Below are 25,707 nucleotides of genomic sequence, written 5' to 3' on the forward strand. Positions count from 1 at the left end.
CAGGCCGGAGCCCGGCGGTGGGGCGGGCGGCGCGACGCGACCCGCGGCGCTCGGGGGGCGCCGGTGCCGCGGCCGGTGCCGCCGGCGAGGCCCTGCGGCGGCAGGCCGGCGGCGGGGCAGCCTTCCTGGGGAAAACACGATACGTTTGTCGTGACGGTGACTCCGCTCCTTCTTCCGCGTTGTTTAGGCGATCATCTGTGACAGTCAGTCAAAAATGGCAGCGCTGTCCTTTACTCGGCCGTTTTCAGGCCGGCTTCTGCCTCTAATGGTAGCGCTGCTAGGTGTTAGGCATGCTGCCTCCTCTGCGAGCGCTGGCCAAGATGGTGGTAACAACATGCAGTTTCCTTGGGATAAAATGAGGCTCCCCCAGCACGTTATCCCAGTGCATTACGATCTTCTCATCCATCCTAATCTCACCACTCTGACGTTTTCTGGGGCCGCTAAAATAGAAATTACAGTCACCAAGCAAACCAGTTTGGTCATCCTGCACAGCAAGCACCTGCACATCACCAAGGCTGCCATCGAGGCTGGGGCCCGGGGTGCCCGCTCGGTCCAAGAGGCGCGGGTTTTGGAGCACCAGCCCTTCGAGCAGGTGGCGCTCCTTGCTGCTGAACCACTGCAGCCCGGACACAGCTACATGATCAGCATCCACTACTCTGCAAATCTCTCAAAGTCTTTGCATGGCTTTTATAAAAGCACCTACAGAACCCAGGATGGAGAGCTTAGGTAATCCTTTTGTAAATTTATAGATGTTAGTTCCGTGATGTTAAACATAACCGTGCAACATAATAGCTTTTAGAATTTGCTGTCCTTTACTTTCTGTTTCCTTCTTTGAAACTGCCCTCTTCGAGGATCTTATTCCATTTTAGAGACCAAGTTGCATCAAACTGTATTTGTAATTGTTGTTTGTCTTACAGAGACTCTCATCCTTTCATGGCAGTAATGAGGTTCTTGATTGTGGCCTCAACAGGCCCTAATCTGCCAAAACATCTATTGATTACCCTGGAGTGGGGTAAGAGGAAGAGGAAGTTTAATTTGCCCACCTCAGATCCCCACCACAGATGGAGAAATAGTAATTCTTTACTTGATGTGTGAAAGTGTTTGGTGGTACCTGTAGTTATTTTGTAAATATGAAATTACTCTTTTTTCACACATCAGGGTGGTGAACATGTGCATGTTCATCTGCATTGTGCATATGAAGGTGTGAGACTAAAAAGCTTTTTTTTTTCTTAATTATAGAGTACTTGCATCAACGCAGTTTGAGCCGACAGCTGCACGAATGGCCTTCCCATGTTTTGATGAACCAGCCTTCAAAGCCAGATTTTCAATTAAGATTAGGAGGGAACCAAAGCACCTTGCACTATCCAATATGCCAATTGTAAGTGGACATTTTTAATGTTGCAAGGTCACTAATCAACAGTGCAAAAGTGAAAGGAGAACAGAATATCTACGCAATTGCTGTTCATGGGAATGTTGACCTAAACATTACCTCAGTTCTGTTTTTAGATTATGTAGTGTGATTTCTGGCAGTTTTGACAGCAAAGTTAAAAAGGATTGAAGGATATCATGCGTCACGTCGGATTCTGCTTCTTAGTTGGGGTTTTAGAAAATTCATCATAATGCAGATTCTATAACCCTTATTTCATGAACAAAACTTTTTGCATCACTTAGATTTTAAGAATGAATGATGAAATTTATATGAATAAATATATAAACAATCCACATGTATTAACTTCAAATATCTGCTCAGCAGCACCTTTTATTTAGGAAAGGTAATTTGAATTTTAAAAAGACACATCTCAGAGTGAAGGTGCAGTACATGTCATAGTTACAAATGTTGCTTGTGATTCTAAATATATATTTATGACATGTGTAGGGTTATTTACATTTTGTACATTTGATCTTACTTTGGCCATAATAGATTCAGAGTAAGTTCTTATTATTAACTGTTTATCAAATAATCCTTATAAATGAGAAAACAAAAACCACAAAGTACCATTCAGAACAGAACATTTTGAAAGATGGTTTAAAAATTCGGTTCTTTCGTAGAGAAATGGATAAAATTAATCAATAAAGACCAGATGCTAGTGTTACAATTCAGTATGGCTAAACATCTTCTAAGTCTAAATTAATTACCCAAGGCTCTATCTGTAATCAAGAGGGGGAAAATAGATACCTCTAACAGATGATTCATTTCGTCTTAAAATAGGTATCTAAGGTAGCTGAATCACTCTCTGGAATAGTTCATTTTTCTCATTTTAATCAGCTAACGTTATGTAAGATTAATTCTATCAGTGTGCTAACAAACACAGAGAAAAATTGAAGCAGCGAGTGGTATTTCTTATTGTCTAATTTTAGCAGTGTATGGACAAAACTACTCAGATGCATGGTTTTGGGAGGAGGGAGGATTTCCTTCCAGTATATCTTTAAAATGTTCTCAGTGAAACTGAAAAGAAACACAGCAATTTTTGGTGCCAAGGTCCTAATAAATAGTGCTATTGAACGATGAGCTGTGCCCTGATTTTTTAGGTGAAAACTGTGAATATAGCTTCGTGGCTTGTTGAGGACCATTTTGATACCAGTGTCAAGATGAGTACCTACCTTGTGGCCTTTATTGTTTCGGATTTTAAATCTGTCAGCAAAATAACCAATCATGGAATTAAGGTAACTCTGTCTCATTTTCTATGAGCTTTTTTGTGATAAAGTCTGTATGAATACATGTGGTTTACTTTTCAGTTTGCTTTATGTATCTTGGAGTTTTATAGGAATGAAAGGAGAGAGAGAAATTGGTTTTGTAATTGGATGATTTGTTTGCATTATGAGTTTTATTGGCTTCAATTGTTTTTGATAATGTGCTTGCTTTTTATATATTTGCATGTGTTGGTAACATTGTTTTATGTCAGGTTATTTAATCAAATGCAAATTAAATACATTTTTCATAAGGAAAACCAGCAATGAAATAACACTGTGCCAGCTAAACAATTGCAGGAGATGGAAATTTTAGAGGTCCTTGTAGGGGCATCTTAGTTCTGGCGGATAAGTTTTAAAAATCGTATTTCTAATTTCGATCATATTTTCTGAAAAATTTTGCAGTCTTTTGTATGAGAAATGTTAGATTTATGTTCTAGTGTCACTTTTTATGATCTTTCAAGTAAATACGGTAAAGAACAAATTTTGTAAGCTTCTGAGGCTGGTGTTGAAATACCACCTACTCGTGTCCCATAGATTTCTGTATACACAGCACCAGACAAGATCAACCAAGCTGATTATGCGTTGGATGCAGCAGTGAAACTTCTAGACTTCTATGAGGATTACTTTAGCATTCCATATCCTTTGCCTAAACAAGGTAAGTTAAGTGTTAAATCATTTAATGTGTTTCAGAATATTATTAAGAATAGAAAGTAAAATTGCACGAAATTAGTAATTTAGAATACCAAGACAGGGCCAAAGTTGGCTTTTAGACAGCAAGTTTACTTTTTCCTGGCTGCTTCATATAACTGCAGAATAGACTAAAAAGCTCCACTGAGAGCTAAAAAACACTGATTCTCCTTATAGAGCTTTTTAAAAAGTCTGTTTTTGCTATTATTTTGTAGAAATGTGATATGTATACCTGTGTGCGTGAGCCTTAGGAAATCACTAAAGTGGGATGAGGTGAGGAAGTTCTTTATTGAGTGTAGCTGTGCTAATAGTATTTTGATGTATTTCTAGATTTAGCAGCTATTCCTGATTTTCAGTCTGGTGCTATGGAAAACTGGGGATTGACCACATACCGGGAATCTGCACTATTGTATGACCCTGAAAAGTCCTCGGCATTCTCTAAACTTTTGATTACTATGACAATAGCCCATGAACTGGCTCATCAGGTGAGAATTAGGGGGTAACAATAAGGGATCAGAATGAGCAGATAGAATGGTCGAGCTGGATGTATCCTGTGTGAATAGGGGGGCATTTGAGCTATAAACTGATAATAGCTGCTTCATCTGTGAATCCTGAGGGCCCTTTCAAGCAAAGGAGTCCAGGCAGACTTCATAGATGTGGAGGGCTGTAAACAAACATATTTAGTTAAGTAGTTCCAGTGCTCTGGGGTCCTTGTACCGTTGTCAACCCTTGAAATTAATTGCAGACCACAGAAATAAGTGCATAAAGGTTTGGAGATGTTACTGTTTCATACGTGGCTCTCCTACCAACCATGGATCATTTACAGTGTTTCATGGAACATTGGTGGAAGTCAATGCTTTCGCCTGTTACCCTTTAAATAGGAAATGAAATAGGAAGAAGCCAGACTAATCTGTATCACTAAAATAAATATTTCTTAAAGGTCAGTAGCATAGTATAAATTCAGTTTCATACAGGTCAGTAGCAGCTTTTGTAACAAACTTTGTATTTTAATTTCAGAAGTGCTCACATCTGTAAGAAATTTATTTTTTGTTTCAGTGGTTTGGCAACCTAGTTACCATGGAGTGGTGGAATGATCTCTGGTTAAATGAAGGGTTTGCAAAGTTTATGGAGTTCGTGTCGGTCAGCATTACCCACCCAGAACTAAGAGTTGTAAGCAGCAATTACTGTATTTTCTTTTATAACTGCCTTCTAAAACCAATAATTTGTAGGGATACAGATCAGACAGGTTCCTCCTATGAATCACTTTTTAATTTATCTTTAAAAAGATTATCTGATGTTAACTCTGAAGAATAAGAATGTTGATTTAAAGGTATGTAAATATTTTCAGAAACTGATGATGAAAGTTAATGATTGCTATGCATATTCTTTTTTAAAAAATATTCAGATCTGTGCAAATTTTTCGAATTGCCATAGCACTACAGTGAATTGATAATAGATAAATTTACCTTACTTTTTTTTTTTCCTTTAATTTGTTTTATGATTTCTGACCACTTTCATCTAACTGTTAAAGTGTGTAGGTGTCTTTTTGGAGTTATTTACTAGGTAGACTAAGCTAGTATTGAATACTATAGATAATATGGCTGTCAATATTTCTGTTACTTATTTTTTTATGCTCTGGAGTAAAAAGAAAAAGATATGTTTTGTTTTCTGTGCACAATTTGAAGATCATGTGGAAGGGCCTGAAATGTGATTTCAGTGGTCACAGGAAAAGTATAAATAGTATTAATCATTTTTGCCTCCTATTAGGAAGATTATTTCTTAGGCAAATGTTTTGATGCCATGGAAGTGGATGCATTAAATTCATCACATCCCGTGTCTGCTCCTGTGGAAGATCCAGCTCAAATTTTAGAAATGTTTGATGATCTTTCTTATGAAAAGGTAAAATATTTAACTGCTGTTGATTTCAGTTATACTCATTGTACTATACAATTGTATTGTATTGATTTCAGCATAGGCAGAGGTAAAAGACATCTCTGACACATGGTGTTGATATACTTCTTTTATGACTTGCCTAATTCTTTGCGCAAAACTCCTGGAAGGAGATCAATGGTGGTTTACTTTTCCATTTGTAAATGAGAATGCTTTTACTCTCTTTATCTGTTCTGTATCAATTTAGCCTTACACCATAGTTTAAGGTGCTTAAACCAAGCAGCTTTTTTTGTAGGAGCGTTACATGGTGCCTTAACTGTGCAGTACCTGCTCAGTACCAAAGTTCAAAAAATAACAACACAATTTACTTAAACAGAGGTATTTTTAAGAATGATGATCCTGAAAACCAAATTACTGTTTCAACATATGTGATTAAGCCTGATTATTCCTTAGTCAGAGAGCCATATAAAAGTGAACTGTTATGTGTATTAGAATTTTTTTGAAAGAATTCTCTTGCCGTCTGTGGAGTAGTTTTTTAAACACTTTGTGACTGTTTTTTCAGGGATCTTGTATATTAAATATGCTGAGGGACTACATGACTGCTGATGTGTTTAAAGCTGGGCTTGTGCAATATCTGCAGAAATACAGTTATCGGAATACAAAAAATGAAGATTTGTGGAACAGTATGACACAGGCAAGTATTTTTTATTCTCATATTTTCAAAGTTCATAACTTCTCATGAGTAGTTATACCTCTGTTAATGTGTTACTGAAGACTGCAACCAGTACCCATGATTTATATTTATGAAATTAAGCAGAGATGACCAAGAATTTTTTTTTCAGATTTGCCCTACTGTTGATACTGATGAAAATGAACTCCAAGGTGATAATTTTTGCAGAAGAAACCAACAGTCATCTTCAAGTGCAGTAAGCGTCTGTCCTCTATGTTGCTATTCTTTTCTGTTGCATTGATATATGCACCTTCCAAAAGCATTCTTTATCACTTCAGCATGATTCTTGAGAGGGTGTATGTTTCTTCAGTTCTGTTGGAAATCTGGTCTTTCTGCGACTGAACAGAAATCTTATCCCTGAGCCCAGGACTGACTGAAAAACAGTGCTACTTAAAGTGCTTTGATAATTGTATGAAATTGTCCACAAGAAGACAGAATCAGAGACATCATAATTTCCTGTGTTCCAGTCTCAACTTACCTATGTAAAGCTTACAAATACCCAGCAGCTCTTTTGAAGTTCTTACATACTCGTTTCCATTTTGTTGTCAGTATACTTCATCTTCCTGCTCTTCTTAGGTATCTTTTTTTCCCCTCACTCAAACACAGCACTGGACCAAAAGAGAAACTCTTGATGTGAGGGCAATGATGAACACTTGGACACTGCAGAAAGGTTTTCCCCTGGTAACTGTCACAGTGAGAGGAAAGAATGTCCATCTGCAGCAGGATTACTACATGAAGGGAGTGGATTCTCCTTCATCCACAGAGTAAGCAAAATAGGAAATCCCAGCCTGCAACCTGGAATGTTCACCTTAGGCAGTCTTTGCTATACGATAAGAGCTTTTACTGTTGTTTCTTAAGGAATCCTCCGTGAGCTGATCAGTCGTGAGGCTTTCTCTGTGTAACTCGGGGTCAGTACTGAGTCTGCAGTAGATGTAGCTGGACTCTCAGGACCCAGCTGAGGTATCAGTAGCTGCAAAGCTACAGTGGCTGGACGTGTACATGAGCTGAATAAACCTGCACTGGAGACATGCTGGGGGAACTAGGCAGGAAAATTCATATTGTTGAAGCTTCACTATTAATGGTCCCCCAAGCAAACTAAATTAAAACTAGGTAGATGTATCTGGTTCTGCACTGAAATCAGAGATGTCTCATTGCTTTTATACTACAGACAAAAGGCATTACTCAGCTGTTAGACTGAAGCAAGTTGGAGAAGCTTTTGCGAAGTTCTGTCATTAAACAAAGCACTTCTGTTTTGTGATAGGTACTTGTGGCACATTCCATTAACCTATATTACCAGTAAATCTGATACTGTTCAACGATTTCTGATGACAACTAAAACAGGTAATTTGCTTTTACAGTGATTAATTTATTCGAAATTTATTTGCAAGCTTTTTAGAGCTGCAAGTTTTTTTGCAGAATGGGGAACTGGAACTGCTAATGCAAGAGAAGCATTTTTTTTTGTCATCTGTTTCTCAATAACATTACTATAAGAATCTCTTAATATATTCAGAAATTGTGTTATTGTTTTCTTTAAATCCCTGGAATTGAGAGTAAGAATATTTTTGGCTATTACATTACAATGTGTTTGAATTGCAGATAAAAAGAGTTCTATTTTTGTTTGTAGATGTCCTCATCCTTCCAGAAGAGGTAGAATGGATTAAATTCAATGTTGGCATGAATGGATATTACATTGTGCACTATGAAGAGGATGGATGGGATCATCTCATTAATCTTTTGAAAGAGAACCATACGGTGATTAGCAGCAACGACAGAGCAAGTCTCATTAACAATGTCTTCCAGCTTGTGAGGTAAGGCCTTCTAAGTCTGAAAAAGTATGACCTCTGCATTTCTGAGTATATATCACTGAAGCAAAAAATGTTAATAATGTATATTACATTATTCATTAAATCTTTTAAATAAACTGAGAGCATATTCTTTTCTCGCTTCCAGCAACATAAATTCGGAATTTCTCTTTGATTGCGGTGGAGTTATCCAAGCCTAGTAAATGAAATAGACCCAGATGGCATAGTAGTCTCACCGTTTGGGCTCTTGTTTTTGAAAAGGGATGCTTGGAGCAGGGTTCTCTGTGAAACATAATGTTTGATATGTTAATTTAGTGCTTTTTAATTCTAACTTTTGAGCTAAATTTTCACAAAAAAGCAGTGCATGGAGAAGCGCTGTCCAAAATAATAAGCTGTTTATTCTAGGGGTGAGGTCTTTCATACAAAATTGCAGGACTTGCGAGAAAGACTAAGAAACTTTTTGCAAGCTACAGCTTTCTTAAAAATGTGATAACTTTTTTGACTCTGATGTCACACTGCTTGTCCTTAGCAGTTGAACTGCATCTGCATCTGAAGCTTGCTACGCAAGGAATATCAGCTCCTCCACAAAGACAAGCTGTCTGTGCTGGGGGAAACCGCTAGCGATTTCTCACATGACAAACTGACCCAGACTTGATTTTATTGAAAATTCCCTCTGGCAATTTCTAGGAGTCCTGGGCCAGGACCTATTGCATTAACCAGCGTGTGAAGACAAAATAAAAGAGGGTCCCTGCCTCAGAAAGCTTACAGTCAAAGATGGCAGAATTGCAGCAGGTGTAGGGCTGCTCAGTGAGCTCCAGACAACAGACAATTGTAACACAGTGTAGTTGCCTAACTGCTCTGATGTGTTTTGTGGACAATACAGCAAAGCAGATATTTAAATGGGGACCTGAGGGAGAGCACCAGTGGAGCTCTGGGGAGCACAAGCATGCTTGCTTGGAAATCTAAAAGTGAGGGATGGAAGATAGCAGAAAAGACCAAAAGAGGGTCAGAAGTAAAATTCTCAACATGAAATGATAGACAAAAGGCTGTGAAGAGATTTGAAAAAGGGGGGAAAATAGGTCATGTTCAATGAAGACAAGGTAGTGGAAGGACACCAAAGTGAAGTGATAGACTAGGATAATGTTTTTTCAGACAGAAAGATCCTGGTGGCATTTGTCAGTTAGAAACAAGGGTATTACAGTAATAAAGGTGTGATGAGATTATGGCCATGATTAGTCTGAATTCTGTGGCTGGATTAGAAAAGGTTGTGTCTTAGAGGTGTTTTGCATACAGAATCTGCAAGACTTGTGCATAGTCTGGCATAGAGAACTAAAGAGCTGACTGAGTTAATTACTGGTCTGAGTTTACAGAGTTCAGGAAAGAGGTTAGTGGGAAGAGCTAGAAGATAATTAAAAGTATATGAATTTGAGGTGGCAGCTCCTAAGGAGATGTCAGCAGATTTTTGTTTGGACGGTAGAAGAAAGATCTTTCTAGTTTAAAGAGAAAAGAGGTGACTGAAGGAAGATTGTTCAGCATGCTCAAGAAGCTTAGAGATGAAAGGAAGAAGGGATAATTAGAGATGATGCAAATTGAGTCAAGCATGGTTCATTTTAAAAGATCTGTGACTCTAAAAACATGCTTGTATTTGGAAGAAGAAGAGACAGGTGAAAAAGGACAAAATTAGAATTGTATGCAGGGAGATAAAATAGCTGGGAAAAGAAGTAGGAAAAAAATTTTCCAGAAGGATGAAAGAAAAGTGAACAGAGAGAGCGAAATACATCCTCTTGCATTTTTTCCTTTTTTTTTTCTTGGAAGAAATCATCAAGATATGTCCTGCTAGATGCAGAAGAAAGCTTGAGAAGTGAGTCAAAGACAGTGAAGAAGCAGTTTTGGTTGTAACTATGAGAATAAATGCAGGAGACTAAATGTCTACATGTCTAGCTAGAAAGATACTGCAGAGAAAATCAGCCGGGTTCTTTGGATTTGTTCCATTCTTGCTTTGTAGAACTAAAGCAAGGAGAGGGTGAGGGTGAAGCCATGCTGGGAAAACCTTGCAATGGGGGAGAAGGGGAAAAAAAGGATCTTTCTAAATCATTCCCTTACAGTGCATTTCTTTGTTCAAATTTATTTTTGGTTTTTGCTGCATCAGATACAAGGTTTCATGGCTTATGCAATTGCTAAACCACATTTGACTTCTGAAAGCAAAGTTAAAAAAGATTTGGAAATATGTTTAAGGCTTTCCCTGAAGTTAAACTTTTCCTAAGTTTAACTATAACTTATTAATCTTCTCTTATCTTCTTTAGAATAAAAAAACTGTCAATTTCCAAAGCTTTTGATCTAACTTTATACCTGAAACATGAAACACAAATCATGCCTATATTCCAAGGTATGAATGAACTGATTCCCATATACAAGCTCATGGAGAGGAGGGATATGGATGATACAGCAAATCAGTTAAAGGTAACATGTTAATTATCTAGAACTCTCTCACTCTGCCTGTATCCTGTAAAACACACTTTAAAATAGATCTTTATTATTGCACTATTTTTAGGAGTATATAGTCAATCTATTTAAAGACCTAATTGACAAGCAGTCTTGGAATGATGAAGGCTCAGTGTCTGAGAGAATGCTCAAGCACTCGCTACTCCTGTTTGCATGCGTGCGTGGGTACCAGCCGTGTGTGGACAAAGCACAAGAATATTTTATGAAATGGCAGAAATCCAATGGAACTTTGAGGTCCGTATTGTAACTAATACTGTCCTTTCTGATATTCTGTTTAATAATACTACAGTTAATTTGCTGAATGAGCTAAACTTCAGTCTTTTCTGAAGTCCAAAATTAGTCTTTTCAGTTCTGGATCTCATGGGCTTTAGCTTCCCAGTTCCTTCCCAGTTTGGTATATATTACATCCCCAAACTAGCACATGCATCATGGGTTACTCCAAAACTCGGTTTATTAAAGATGTTCTGGAAAGGGAAAACAACACATGAGTATATTCCCTCATTTATATGCCTGAAGATTGCCCTATACCTGTTGTAAAAATAGGTCAACTACTGTACATGAATTTCACCGAATTTTTGTTTCTGGTCATGACATAAGAACTCCCTAAAACACACTACAAAAGGTCCATGAGAGATTGTTCTGGGAAGGCCAGAGAAAACTGTGTTAGTATCTGACTGGACTTACTAACAAGATATCCATGGAAGAAATACACAAAAATAACGAAGAAATAAAAGGAATAATGAGTCCAGTATTTTTGGAAGTCATTTGCAAGTCAGGAGCATTACTGAGATGCAGACTGAGATACTTAACATTGTTTCCCAGCAACAGGGATCACTTTGTAATACCTGTAGTTATTAGACCAGTATTTCTTAAGAAATAGTCTGTTATGCCAGTTGACACGTGACAGTGACATGGTTATGTTTCTACATAAATATTCTTAAATATGATATGGAGAGTAACTTGATACTGAATTTGTTGTAGCTTGCCAACAGATGTGAAGACGGCAGTGTACGCTATTGGTGCACAAACATCTGAAGGCTGGGATTTCCTCTTTAGTAAATACAGGCTGCATTCATTCAACTTAGAGAAAGATAAAATTGAATTAGCTCTCAGCCTCAGCAGAAATAATGACAAACTTCAGTGGTGAGTAGTGTACTACTTATGAACAGAAATGTGTTTGGAGGAAGATATGCAAATATTGAAAGAGGAGCTAGAATTATTGAGAGTCTTGTTTTACAGCTTTCGAGTTTCAAGATTTGTAAAATGCTTTACAGAATTAATAAGGGAAGAGGAAGTGGCCTCAGTGTTCCATTTCTGGTTTTTGGTGCCAGGAGTCAGTGCACTCAGCGTTTGCAGCAGCAAATTCAGACAAAATGTAGTAAAACAGCTATTAAGATACCTTACTACTGCTTGGCAGACACTTCTTTGTTTAAGTCTGTATTTACTTTGATTATAGGTACATATTTACCTATAGTACATATGCTGTATGTTTCTTACAAAAATTTGGGTTGTCCTGTTTTTTGAGAGAGCTGACCACCACTGAGGCTTTTAGGTGTTTTCTTCAAGCCTTGCATTCTGTAAACCTGATTTCTTCCATTTGGTGGAGTTGGAAGATGGCACGCTGATATAGTTTTGTTCAGTTACCACTGGAGATTTACTTTAGCCATTCTGTAATGATGGTATCTGTTACTTGCATTGTAATGCTATTTGGGCACCTTAGTCATGAGCAGCACTTGCAGGCCTGAATTTGCCATCAACACTTAGTGTAGGAGAAATATCTGTCTTGCAGGTTTGAGAGGTTCATGTTAATTTGGAAATCTTGAATAAGAGCAAAATATAGTGTTTTTATCCTTTATTTTCAGAAGGCAGCTCTGCTAAGTAACTGTAATTGTGAACGTAATAGAAGTGGGAGTGATGGATGTGGTGAAGAAGTATGTTGCAAAAAGTTGGAAGTAACCCAACTGAAATGATGTGCTAGGACCTTTAGAAATGCAGACTCGTATGATAGCAGAAAATACTAAGGGAATAGTCACTTGTCAGTTTTATCTACTGGTCTAAACAATTTCCACTTCTGTTATTAATTCCTAGGTTAATGGATCAAGGTCTGCATGGTGACATAATAAAAACACAGGATCTTCCACATATTACTGTGTTTGTTGCCAGAAACCCATCTGGCTATCATCTAGCTTGGACATTTTTAAAGAGAAACTGGGAAGAACTTGTAGAAAAGTAAGGAACATAAAGTTGTTCTACTGCTCTCTCTACCTCATTTGTATTTTTGAACTCAATTTCCAACCAAAATATGCATTTTCTAAGTATGGGTGATTCTTTTTGCCAGATTTGAACTTGGTTCCTCTTCCATGGCACACATTGTCACTGGAGTGACAAATCAGTATTCCACAAGGTTGCAGCTTGCAGAGGTAAGCCATTCAGATTAGCTGTTCTGGATTTTTAAAAATAGTTTTAGTTTAACTGAAACAGAAGCTTAGATTAGATTTTAATATCTTAAAGCGTGATCAGTGATGAAGTATCAAGGTAGTAGCCTGCCCTTTCCTTGGCAAAGATTATGGGATTATGGGCATTGATGGGTTGGATTACTTAGGGCAGAGTATTATGTGAGTGGCAAGGAGAAAGATGGCTTTTCTTTAAGCAATGGTCCTGAATGCAGAATACCACTGTTTGTCTCTCAGAGAGCTCATGCTGCACCTACCTCTGATAATATTTGCTACTTTGCAAAGTAGTAAGAAAAACATGCTGAAAATGATTAAAAAAAAAAAAAGTATTTCTACTGAGCATGGACAGAAGAGAAAAGCCGAATGGCAGTGATAAATGTACCAGTGCTCTACATCATCTACTACAGGCAAAATTCTCCACTCTCGTGGATCTCATATATGATAATCATTTTGTCTGCTTTTTCCACAATTTGAAACTTCTCTGCCAGCATCAAAAAAAAATGAAGACTGGTTAGTGCGCTGATTCAAAAGCCTCCAAGGACATCCCTGGCAATTTGTTTTCAAAAACTTCTTCTCTTGTTGTTGGTCTAAAATTTCCTGGTTTGGGGCAAAACCTGGGCATAAATAATGCAACAATATTATTTAATATAGGGAGCAGTGCTTACTTAGTTTGGATTTAGTTCCAAACATTCATTCTAAATCTAAATGGACTCTTTCAGAGTATGTCAATAGCAGAATGTTGTCCAGTGCCACAGATGCAGGGACATTTCTGTAGAATGTGGCTGCATCTTCCTTGAGGATCTGTGGGACTTTAGGTATGAGTCTGAACACAGACACAGTCAGTATAAGGTTGAGAGAGAAAAATAATGATGAAACTGACACTCTTCCTTGTATCCTGTTTGATCTTTCTTGTACTTTGTACAAGTATTTGTACATACTTTTACCTTGTATCACACTCATCAAAGAAAATTCTCACAAAATTTATTTATCTAGTTTTATAATGTGGTGCAGTCATTGTGTCCTTTGAAAGTATCTGTATAGCAGTACCAACTAATGCCTGAGATGTAACTAAATTCTCACAATGAAGCCTTGTGATTAGGAGCACCTCTTGAAAAAAAGTCAAGAAGGCAGTCTTTAGCAATTTCAGCAGCTAAAGGGAACGGAGTAGATTCAAAGAGTACGAAACAGCCTACAGGTTTCCAGTGGCTGCATTCCCAAGTGCTTCAAGGAAGAGGATAGTTGCCTCCTAAACGGTGGGGATTTTTGTTGTTTTTTGAGTAGAAAACTAAAATGAGGCACAGACTTCCCATGTAGGGAAAACTTCTTAAAATGATTTACCATGAACACTTAGGCTACTGGTGCTCATCCAAATGGATTGAATTTACAGTTCAGACAGGCAAACTTTGATAAATCTTGATAGGCCTCTCCAAAATCAGCTGCAAGAAAGCATGTCTTTCCCACCTTTTCACTTCTGTCAGAAGGGACCGCATGCCACACCTCTCAGTTCACAATTTGGGATGTTAATTAAACTACTAGTGTGCTAACAACCAGACTGGCTGTGAAACAGTGGGGAATACAAATTTTGTTGTGTGAACTCCAGAATGAGAAGTACTGTCCTGGGTGGCATGGCTTAAGTGCAAATGTTTGCTGAATGAGCAGGAAGCATACAGATCCCAGACACAGCATTACATGTCATATAACTTCATTTAATTTTAAATGTAATCTTTTCTCTACTTGAGAGATCCAGCTATTATGAGACCGGGGAAACTTTTAAGAAAACTCTTCTCATGGCAGTTAGAAGAGGGGGCAGGAAGAATTATCTTTCACTCACCCAAGCAAGTGAAGATTGTGGTCAAAGTTAAAAATTTCTTGCTGCTCTTCCTGTGCATGAATTAACATGCATTGCTTTTTCATCAACTGTTCTTTCACCTTTTTATTCAACAGGTGAAAGAATTCTTCAATTCTTTGGAAGAAAAAAGTTCGCAGCTTCGTTGTGTCCAACAAGCTATTGAAACCATTGAAGACAACATACAGTGGATGGACAGAAATTTTGAGAAAGTCAAAACATGGCTGCAAAACAAAAAACTATAAAACATTGTTTATGTTTGTCAAAAATAACTGAAAAAGCACTGAAAACTCATGGGTGGAGGGAAAGCTGAATTTTATAAATTTGTTTCTTTAGAAGAAGCTCTAAGGCAGCCTAATCCTGATGCTCAATATTTTTGTATTCCCAGCAAACCACAACACTGAAGTAAAACTAGACTGTTTGTGGATCTCTTTACCAGGTAGCAGTTTTCAGAAAAAAATGAACTTGTTTATTGTACAGCAACCTAAGGGGTAGGGGTGACTGATTACTGGAAGTCTAAGATTAATTTATTTGTTCTGAAGAAGCAGAAAGTATTTGGAGACAAAGTGAAACTTTCCACCTGTGAATGCCTACCCTTCCTGTATCTTTTCCACAAAAGTACAACTAGCAGCTTTATTTAATACTGAAGTGAACTCAAGTTACGGAGCAAAAAAATTTTTGCTTTGCATGTACCTTTATCCTCATGGTCTATGTTGCAGGAGAATAATTTTTATAAATATTTACCTCAGCTCAAGCATCACAGAATTAAAAAATAGTATTGACTATAATTAACATTGTATACTTCAAAATAAATATGATAAGGACTATGTCTATGCAAGCTTTATTGTAGTGTTTCAGGGCTGGAGGCAGTTGTAATGGTATGGAAGCTGTGCAGTGGCACCGGCTCCATCCCTGCCAAGGTGATGCGGAGCATATGCTGCACATACCAGTCCCCTGAAGCCCATCCTGTTCCAGTAAGTCTGCACTGCTACTTCTGCTGCTGATGTAAATACCTTGCCTGCAGTCTTAACACATGGAAAAATCCTGTTGTATTTTTATGTTCAGGAAATCAGAATGCAATTTGTGTGGGAAAAAAAATCTTTTTAGATTAATAATCAGTTTTAGCTAGAATTTAGATTTTATATTTTTGCTTTTAATGATCTCTTTTTTACCTAGTTGAAATATAACTGCTGTCAGATACAAATGACTCTGTTCTTTTAAATGTCATGGGGGTGTATTTATTAGCTTACAATCCCAATCATTAGCCTGCAGGTAACTGCTCTAAGCAGAGAAATGATGACTATTATGCCCCCAAAAGGTACAGATACTTAAGAAAGCTGAGCTGTACTCTTGGAGGGTTGTAGGGATTTTTTCTTTTTCTTTTCTTTTTTTTTTTTCCTTCCCCAAACAAGCTGCAAGTGACCTTCTCTGTCTGATTACCTACAGGAACTCTACAATTCAATAATAACCATTACAGAAAATTCTAAGTAACTATCATGTGTGCATAAATCCACTTGCTCTTTATTTGCCTTTACAATGCCCTGGTTCCATGGTTTTTGTTTTCTCTGTTGTTCTGGTTTGTCTCCCTTTCCTCACTGATATCTCAAAGTGGCCAGAAACTTCAACAAAAACACTTACTGAGGAAAAAAAGATATATGATCTGGAACTAACTATAAGCTTTGGACTGCACCTTGTTCATTTTTCTTGCAGCTAGACATAATACCTGCCCAGGATGTTGATGCCTATTTTGTTGAGTCCTCCTAGCAAAGGCCTTAGAGTTCTGTCACAGTGTTGTAGAAAATACTATTTCAACTTGCTTGCTGTATCCTTTTTGTTCATATAAGGAATCTTGTACCTCAAAACTCATTAAGGGGAACAGGAATTCTGAACAGACTGTGCACCAAGTGTACAGTCACTTATGACTTTATTCAGGTAAATAATTCAAATTGTTTTAGGAGTTTTATTTTCTGATTTCAAATACAGCTGATACTCACTTCTTTAATTATAATGCCAATTGAAACTCACTGAGCTACTAAAATACAAGACTGTTGCCTGAAGTAGTAGACAGGTGCACAGTTAAACCAAAAAATAATTTTGGGGGAAAAAAAGTTTAAGTAAGAGACCATCTAGTCTTAGAGTAATTGATAACAAATAAGAAGAGTTGAGAACCCAGTATTTCAGGTACTGTTGATTCTTTAAAATGTTTTCAGAGCAAATTGAAAAAAAAATTTAACAAAAAATATTTGCTTACACAGTTCTAGATAAAATATTTCAGTTGTTTCACTTTTCCCATTTGCCCATTCTTTTCTGTTGCTGTTGTAAGCAGTTATATGCATTGCTGTTTCCTACTATAACTCCTTCATTTTCAGTTGCAATTTTCAGGGAAAATTGCTAAGTAGTACTCCCACCAACACAACCCCCTGCCCCCACAAAACTACAACCCCCTTCCTTCTCTGTTTTTTTTTTTTAATTGAAGCAACATCAATTATCCAGCATCTATCCAGATACATTGTAGACCTCTCTCCAGAATAAAGATCACAGATACATTGATATGTCACCTTTCTCCTTAACACAGTACCATTCACTGATTGAACTGCATGAGCTGACACTAATAAACATTTTAGAACTTTGTATGCCATGAAGAAAACTTGTTTAGAAAAACAGAATTTGGTAACGCTGAACTTTTTTGTATACTCAGAGAATTCTAACAGTTACTGGGATGCAGGGCAGGGTTCATTAACTCCATCAAAATAAAATGTTTCTTCTGTCTCTTAAGAATGATTATCATTTGTACACATGATGTTTTAACAAAATTTAATGGGAACTTTTCAGCACAATAAGCAGTAACTTCATTTTGTTTCTGAAAACTCTTGTGCTTATGGCTTAGTCTTTTAGCTGCTTTGTGTCCGAAGCTAAGCCTATCTCTACAGAATGAGATTCAACAATTTATATTTGGCCCTAATTAACTGTTGTATAATCTTGAACAGCAAAGTGAAGGGAAAAAAGCTGTAGCTAGATCTTAGCCAGATTATAAGGTGCTTCATGGAGCCTTGACACATATCTTGTTGATTTTTTAAAAAGCATTATTCACTTTTAATATGCTAATGTTTATTTTTTAATCATTTCTAAGGTGGATGTTCCTCTTCTGCCCTTAAATGGCTATTCAGATAATAGCTGAAGAAGATGAAAGAAATTACAAACATAATACATTCTAAAAACTTTATTAGTGTGACACAGGTTCTCAATACAGACTGTTAAGTACAGTCAAAATTCTGATTATCCTCCATCTTAAATCTTTGGGCTGTCTCTGGAATACTATATATTAGAGTCAGATTTTGATATCCTTACAGTTACTGTCCCTAACATTACCTTCCTCTGTAAACTACTGGTGAAGTAGTACATGGGTGTAAGGATGTGCAAAAATGTATTTTACAAGTAATTCAGACAGAGGAAAACAAAGTGAGGAACTCAGCACACTGAGGTCCCATCCCACAAGCCTGTAAACGCGCAGCAGACTTTGTTAGGGGTTGCCTGCTCTTGGTGCCCGCTCCCTTCAGGACCAGCTCAATATTACATTGTTCCTGCAGCATGAACTTCTGCTCTATTCCTGCACTCCCAGCTGAAGCGCTGACAGAGGAACAGAGACAAGGTCTAGAAACAGTGCAACAATGTCCTCCTGTTGACCTGAGTTTCTCTTTAACCTCTGTTAAGGCTCATGTACCTTCCTTTTTTCCCCCCCTTCTGTGATAACAATGGTGTCTGTGGTACATGGTGATTTGTATTTGGATCAGTCCTGAGACTCCTGAAATTATGAGATAACAGCACAGATGCAGTTGGAAGTAAAAAAGTAAAATTCCTTCTTTTCTAGTGGTTTTGGGGTTGTTTTAACAATGCCTAAGGCATCATCCAAAATTTATCTTTTTAATTAGACGCTCTTGATGAAGCAGTTAATCACCAGTTTCTCATTCTTTAGATATCCACAGCCAATCTATGGTTTCTTACCAAGAACTGCCTTGAGGAAATACTTCATACAGTCAGGCTGAGGATAACTAAAGCTCATTACATTCCAGAATTCTTAATGCATTCACTGCAATGTTAAAAATGCTAGCACATACTTATGAACTCTTCTGAGATTTACAGGCACTATGTGGAGATTATGTGCAAAAGTTTGCAAATTTTTTCTTTTGGCATTGCTATTAATTTATGAAATATATTTCTTACAAATATAAAGCATCCTTTCCCTCTCAGAACTGAAGAAAACTACAAAAATTCAAAATGTATCAGTATAATAAAATGAATGGCTAGAAAAAAAAATCTTAATCCATTATTGGAAAAAAAGAAAATATGAAAAACCTCCAGCAAATACCACTGTACAAAAACCACCCAGAATAACCACATGCTTTTTGCATCAGCTTTTGTTCTTCAGGAATAATTATCCAGCAGCAGAAAGACGTCTTTTAATATCATATGCCAAGATCCTGAAAAAAAAGGGAAAGAAATTAAATGAAAGAAGATAAGCATAAAACACATTAGCTCGGAAAAAAATAACCAAATAGAGCTGAGAAGAATTATCAGAAATATAGACATCCAGGGAGAGAAAGAAATCCAGGAAGAAGTAATATCAAAAGCCATTAGGTCTTGTTCAAAAGTGATATTACAGTAAGGTTAGCAGTCTGCTATGACTTTTTCCATGAACTAAGTGATGAGTATGAGATATTATAATTACCTACACTTCTATTAAGGGTATGATCAAGCTAAATATAAAGAAATATACAGTAATAGTGGAACAAACGTATAGAACAGCACTATATTTAAGCAAGAACAGAACACTGAAACCTGCTATACCTATCAGCTTAGCTGTGTTTCTCTTTTTATTTTTTTTTCTTTTAAATATCTGTTCTAGACACTGTTGCAAAATTAGCCTGGTAGAGAAGTAATGATAAGCTCACTGTCCCACAGATAAAAATAATCAGTTGAAATATGCTCGGTCTAACTTACTCTGTATAAAGGTCTTACTGGGGAAGCAGCAGGAGTGTCAAGCCTTGGAATACTTAAAATTATATGAACTTAAGGAGATTTAGCTAAAGGAAGTAACTTTTTACCAACTGTGGGGACAGAAAGAGAGAAAAGTAGCATGCCTCGTTCTGCTTAGGATTCTCTACAATGAAGTTCAAAATCATCCCAAGCATTTTCTCTAACAGTGAGCCACCTCTTCCTTTAATTAGGAGTGTCACTGAGACTTATCTTTAATAATGCTTATGCAAACTGCCTTTATAGTAGTTCAGAGAATAGACATGAAATCTCACCCAGTAATGTTAACGTTTAGCTTGTTTTCTGCTTCTCAGATTTGCTGCTGGAGGACTGTTCCCTTGCCTAAAGAGAAAAAGATGCATGAGATAGCTTAGTTCATAGTTTCTTACTAAAATTTGAAATAAAACAGTGACAGACACTCATATGAAGTCACAGTTCAAACATAAATACGATGTCCCCAGGAAATACAGATAATTTAGCAAGAGCACTTGTAAATTTTTGTGCATATTTATCTTCATTTTTCCTCCATTGCTTGTTTTATTTCAAAGTTTGTGGCTGACCCCTTTATACCCTATTTCTTGATATTATCTATGCTATGCTAGTAATCCAGTCACAACTCAGAACCTTAAAAAAACCACATCCTTCTGAATAAAAGTTAAAGATCTCCCAATTTTACCTTGAAAACTGTGTAACAGTTCTGTTGTTACACAAAAGAAATGGGCAGCAATTTTATAGTGCAAAAAACCCCTCCTACACTGTAATCACTTAAAGCAAACATGAAATTTCTACAGCAGATATGTTATCATTTGATTCAGACATCTATCTGCATTTATCTCATAGGATAGTGAGAGAACAACTTGATGGGAGAAGTTTCTTCCTAAATCCATTTTTACCAAAATCCATTTTCTGTATGTCTGGATCACAAAAAGAAAAAAAAAGGAAAAAAAAATAAAAAGGAAGCCACTTTTTTTTAATGCATCTTTTAAAGAAATTACCACCCTCCCTTTTCTACTAGATTCATTCTACATACTTATTTATGAATATATGTAGGGTTTTATTCATTTTTTAAAATAAATTATGATAAAAGGTTGAGGAAGAAGTGTGGTTGAAAAAATCATTTTCTTGACGTTATTATTGAAAATTGCCAAATACTCCATTTTTCTACAAAATAATAGCATTTTTTGTTTATGCTTAATTCATAAAGGGAACATCACTGTTAAGAGCTGAACATGGGGTTTTGGAAATAAAAGAGAACAATGTCAGTGGCTGCAGGAGAGAAAACAGTTTCTTCAAGGTAAGAGAAACGGAAAGATTTGAGAAACCATTGAAAAAGAAAGAGATGGAAGGGAAAAACGATGGGGATCCAGGGGCAAGTCCAGGCCTGTGAAGTGTGATGATCTTAGATCAGCAAATACGACAGCGAGGAGTCCAAGCATTATGTGGAACATACACGAGCCCCTGTGTGGAAGGCCACAGGAACGCCAGCTAGTTTTTCATGAAAGAAAGATTTTTAGCCCCCATTTATCCAAACATCCCTTGAAACAGACGGGCGCTTTTCTCTCCTGTACATACCTAAGTGGATCAAACTGAGCTTATTACTGCAAAACTTTCCGCAAACTAGTACCCCGATAATATGAATCCAAATTCCAGTTGCCCATCTTCACATTTATGCTGTATGGTAACCCTGACTGTCCATCTGGTTACGTGAACCTACCTTTTTAGGACCTTTGGGTTTTCTTTCCTCCTTGGGGGTTGGTTCAGTGGTGGTGGTGTTCTTTCCACTTTTGTCCTACACTCCAAAGAACAAAATAATTACAGTTACAAACAGATCAGAGAATCAGTGGTCACTCCTTCTTGACACCTCCTGTAGCAAATTATTTTAGATGTGGATTTTAATGTGGGAGAGTTCAATTGCACATACATGTAATCACTTCCTTAATCCAAAGAAAGCTAGAATCTTGAGCCTTGTTTAATACTGGGGAGAAAAGGATATCAGAAAGCACACAAAAATTTGGGCAGATTTTGTGTTTAGTACAAAACAATAATATTGCACCAGAAGATTTTGCTCTAAAGTTCACAACCAAATAAACCACCCTTATATGGTATTTAAAATATCATGACTATGTTTAAAATGAGCCATCTCAGGATTCACTGTCAAAGTCGTGACTGTTAACACATGCGTATCTCCCTCAACCTGAAACACACAGAATTACAGTTTTGTTTAGGTCTAATAATATAGCTGTGCTGATCTAGAATTCCCTTCTAGAACAGGATGGGTTTGAACACACACTTTCATGCAAGAGTGTGGTTAAAGGGATCAGTGTGCATAGTATTGAGAAAGTATTGATTAAAAATATGCTATAATGCCAGCAACTGCTAGGAGACTCAGAAGAAATTCAAAAAATATATGCATCAAGCAACTATTCTTCTGGGAAAGGGGAAAGAAATTATTTGGAGGAAATTCACATTCACTCACACAGTGCAATCTGTTAACCAGAAAATTAGCTTTTACAGTTCCCAAACATTTTTATGTGGCAACGATTCAACATTTGTAGTAAGTCTATTATTTATTAATAAATGGGCATACCGAGAAAAGGCCTCCATTGCTGCCAACCAGAAGGTATTAGTTCTATATTTTCCTATGGGTGAATATGCAGATTTCTACTGCTCTGCAGTGGTCGGAAGAGCTATTTAGGAATGGAGTCATTTCCTCCTGTGAATTGCATCTGATCTGAGCTTTAGTTTCAAGGCTTTTTCTTTCATTTCTTTTTTTCTTTTCTTTTTTTTTTTAAACTTAGTGGTAGAGGGGATCAACAAACGTAAGCATAAAAGCACAGAATGGGACCATAATCAACATTTTAAGTATGAATAAACTTGTAATTCTCTTTTGTTAACTGGGTGCTTTGTAGTATAAGCTTAAGGAAACTAATTCAGAATTCACTTGGGAACCGGTTACCCTCCCATGATTGTGTCTGGCAGAGGGAATGAAGTTCTGACTATTAGTATAGTAGATTTCTCAAAAATATGGTAAATTCAAGCTTTATTTGTTTCTTCCTTCTCCTCACAGGACATGCCAGTGCAGAGGGACTGGAAGCAAGCAGGTGACTATTGCAGGAACACGGCAGAGACTGACTGGCAGGAGTCAGTAGCAGGGTAGAGACAACTGCTGCTGCTTTAGCCAGCTGAGTAAAAAAAAAAAAAGTATTCACCATCAGAAAAAAAAAAGTTTAGCATTTCTTTTCCCTGTAGATAAGGGACCAGGGCGTAGAATGGAGTTTGTCACCTACAAGACGAGGGAGCAAATGGCTAACAAGGAGTTACAGTTTGAGCACTTGTAGAAAACGAAGGAGTCCAGGATTTTAGCACCACTATCCCACAAACCGTCTCAGCGTGCCCTTAGGCTCCTCTACCAAGGAATCACGTAAGATGACTGCAGTTTTCTCCCCAGTGACAACAGGTACAGCAGATGTCTTGGAGCCAGACAAGACCTCTCCCGCTGCCCAGACTAAAGGCAGCAAAAGCTGGGTTAAGGCTGAGGGAGAGCAAGCAGGAAGCAAGTCTCATAGTGCTTCTACCCAAACATGGATCAGATATCAGTCTCCTGGTTTAAATCATTTTCCATCACAATCACCCTTTTTCACACATATATCACCATCCTCACGTTGATGGCTTCCAAATCTACGCAGCTACCACTACTGCTTCATTTCACACAGCCTCACATTCTCTACACTTTGCTGGAAGAAGTCTGACAGAAGTCAGCCAGCTGTTTTCAAGTTGATGACACGACCAATAAATGCTCCATTTCTCACTACAAACCTTCTCCAATCCATTGTTTTCTCTTTACTGTCAGCTCTATCATTTTCCCCTAACACATAAGGAAAACTCTCTCCAAATTCTATCTCTTTCTTTCTGCAAAATCCCTCTTGAACTGCCTCTCTGTTCCAACCTAATTCCTAGCTAGTACATGCAGTCATTAAAAACTCTGCCTTTCTCTTTACCCCCTTTTTTTTTTTGAAACTGTAATCCATACAAAATCTGTTACCAGAATTCCCTACTCAACTCACGTCTCCTAGCCTGTCTTACCTCTCTAAAAGACCCTAAATACCTCAAACCTGCCTCTCCCCAAATATTTACTATATAAGAAGAAACTTCAAACTTTTGTTAAAGAAATCAGACAATCATTACACCTTGACATTACCTTCCGAAGAGGCCAGATTTCAACATTAATTACAAAGAAAAGTAAAGAACATTCATGGATTAGCAAAAAAAATGTTTATTTTGCAAGAAGGCAAAAAATGTCCTACCTTTGAGCGCTGTGGTGTGGCAGGAGCCTTTGCACATGTATCAAAGTCACCTGATAGAGCATCAATAGCTGCAGAGTCATCTGTAGGCTTCTGCAATAATTATGATTCTGAAGTCATACAATATGCACTACTTCCTGACAGCCAATTAATTTTTCAGGTATTTAAGCCTGGTTTAATCATCTTTTTCTTAATAAAACATCTCATAGTTCTACACGTATGTTAAAACAGAAGTGTCTATTCCAGTATTCCATGTAGTTCCAAACTATGGAAATTTTGAATACTGGATCTTAATATCCATAGTGTGTTATGCACAAAACCTACACATATTATTAACAGCTACCCTTAAGAAAAATTTTACTGTCCACACTGCTACAATTACCCACTGCATTCAATAGTATATGTGGGAATTTGCAATAAATCATGCCTTGAGTTTACAGCAACACCACTTTGGAAAAAAAAAAAAAAAAGAGCACAAAGGATGGAACAAATACAGCGCAAAAATATAATAAATTTTACCTTTTTTTCCTTGGATTTCACACCATCCTTTGCTGGTGGCTTTACTGGTTTACCCTTGAAAAAAAGAAAGATTTCATCCTCCTTTTGAGCTGGTCAGATTAGTTTTAGGCTACAAGTACTAACATATTACACTGGGAATTTACAGATTACCAAAAAAAAAAAGAAATCCTTTCTGAACTAATTTATTTCTCATGCTATGTGGCTATCTCAAAGCCACTTCATAATCTATTTTAACGACCTGTGTTTTTGATTACATGTCTGTGATCTCACGTTCTATCCTTGTAACCATACTTCTTCTACTGGAAAAATAGTTTCTTGTGGCTCCCTCTGGGTGGACAAGATTAGTCACTGTCAGTGACTCATTACAGTGAATGAGAGTTCCATAGGCCTGTAAGTATTTCATAAAGATAATCTGTATAACGCTCCCTGCTCCAAATGTAAAACTATTTTGAACAAGTAAGCATCATTATCCACAGCGTACAAATATGTCCTGTTCACAGGAGACTATAATGGCAGACTTTTTAATGGGGTCTCCCTATTTGTTTACCTGGTTTTCCTGAGCACCTGCAACATTGCACCTATTTAACTGGAACCTCTACTGCTGAATCTTCAGCTTCTGTTGATTGCAATTGGTTGGTTCAAAGTACTTACTTGTTCAAACTACCCAATTCGGAAAAAAAAAAGAACCCAAATCTAAAACTGTCCCCTTTTTTTTCTTTTTTCTTTTTCTTTTTTTTTCCTAAATCAAATGTATACAATGATCTGGAGACCTATTCTAAGTACACATACTAAACCCTAATACATAAATATTTACTGAGTTCCACTGTTCTCCCTGAATTCCAGAGATGGCAAGACTGGCTCATATGTACAAACTTCTAGTATTGCAGTAGGATAGCTAAATAAAAACTAACAAGGCTTCTGCTTACCTCTCCACCTGATTCCAGAAGCTTCCGATAGTCTGGTGGGATAGTATCATCTTTTTCTCCAAGTTTGTCTCTGTGTTCAGATTTAGCCTTTTCCTGAAAGTATTTAATTTTTAACAACTTTAATACTGATCTCTTTTGTGGATAATTTGAGATGCTAATAAGCAACTGCAATAGTTACAGGTTGTTCTTCTCTATTATGTATGATATCAAAGTTTGAAAAACTAGTAGAAATGCTACAAACATTAGCAAATAATACATTAGAGTGTTCATTAAGCTTGAATACATGAGGACAGCAACCTTTTTTGAAATTAAAAGTTCAGAATTATTGG

At 37.1% G+C, this 25,707-nt stretch overlaps 2 protein-coding genes across 9 annotated transcripts in view; one reads left to right on the top strand and one right to left on the bottom strand.

The window, feature by feature from the left end:
• The first annotated feature begins 83 nt into the window (after window positions 1–83).
• LOC112980260 (endoplasmic reticulum aminopeptidase 1) lies at window positions 84–17,468 on the top strand. 2 transcript variants are annotated; one of them, XM_026094976.2, is made up of 18 exons: window positions 84–726; window positions 1,240–1,378; window positions 2,530–2,664; window positions 3,226–3,346; window positions 3,709–3,863; window positions 4,435–4,548; window positions 5,146–5,277; window positions 5,831–5,962; window positions 6,111–6,194; window positions 6,575–6,762; window positions 7,260–7,339; window positions 7,623–7,806; window positions 10,104–10,260; window positions 10,352–10,536; window positions 11,284–11,445; window positions 12,391–12,531; window positions 12,641–12,722; window positions 14,700–17,468. In XM_026094976.2, the coding sequence occupies exons 1-18, from the start codon at window positions 215–217 to the stop codon at window positions 14,844–14,846; spliced, it is 2,850 nt and encodes a 949-aa protein (XP_025950761.2). In that variant the 5' UTR covers window positions 84–214; the 3' UTR covers window positions 14,847–17,468. The 2 variants fall into 2 exon arrangements, with proteins under 2 accessions (XP_025950761.2, XP_025950762.2); XM_026094977.2 differs by having other exon boundaries at window positions 6,605–6,762.
• A 338-nt stretch (window positions 17,469–17,806) lies between these two features.
• LOC112980282 (calpastatin) overlaps window positions 17,807–25,707 on the bottom strand; it is a 62,088-nt gene continuing 54,187 nt past the window's right edge. For 5 of the 7 annotated variants that reach the window (XM_064499675.1, XM_064499678.1, XM_064499674.1 and 2 more), the window contains 6 exons: window positions 25,379–25,471; window positions 24,453–24,506; window positions 23,937–24,026; window positions 21,347–21,426; window positions 19,908–19,974; window positions 17,807–19,079 (listed from right to left, as the gene is read on the bottom strand). In XM_064499675.1, coding sequence (XP_064355745.1) covers window positions 19,917–19,974; window positions 21,347–21,426; window positions 23,937–24,026; window positions 24,453–24,506; window positions 25,379–25,471 — 375 coding nt within the window. In that variant the 3' untranslated portion in view covers window positions 17,807–19,079; window positions 19,908–19,916. Of the gene's footprint in view, window positions 19,080–19,907; window positions 19,975–21,346; window positions 21,427–23,935; window positions 24,029–24,452; window positions 24,507–25,378; window positions 25,472–25,707 lie in introns of those variants that run through there. The other 2 variants (XM_064499676.1, XM_064499679.1) reach the window with 2 other exon arrangements.

The sequence above is a fragment of the Dromaius novaehollandiae genome, chromosome W (assembly GCF_036370855.1).
Source record: "Dromaius novaehollandiae isolate bDroNov1 chromosome W, bDroNov1.hap1, whole genome shotgun sequence".
NCBI lineage: Eukaryota > Metazoa > Chordata > Aves > Casuariiformes > Dromaiidae > Dromaius > Dromaius novaehollandiae.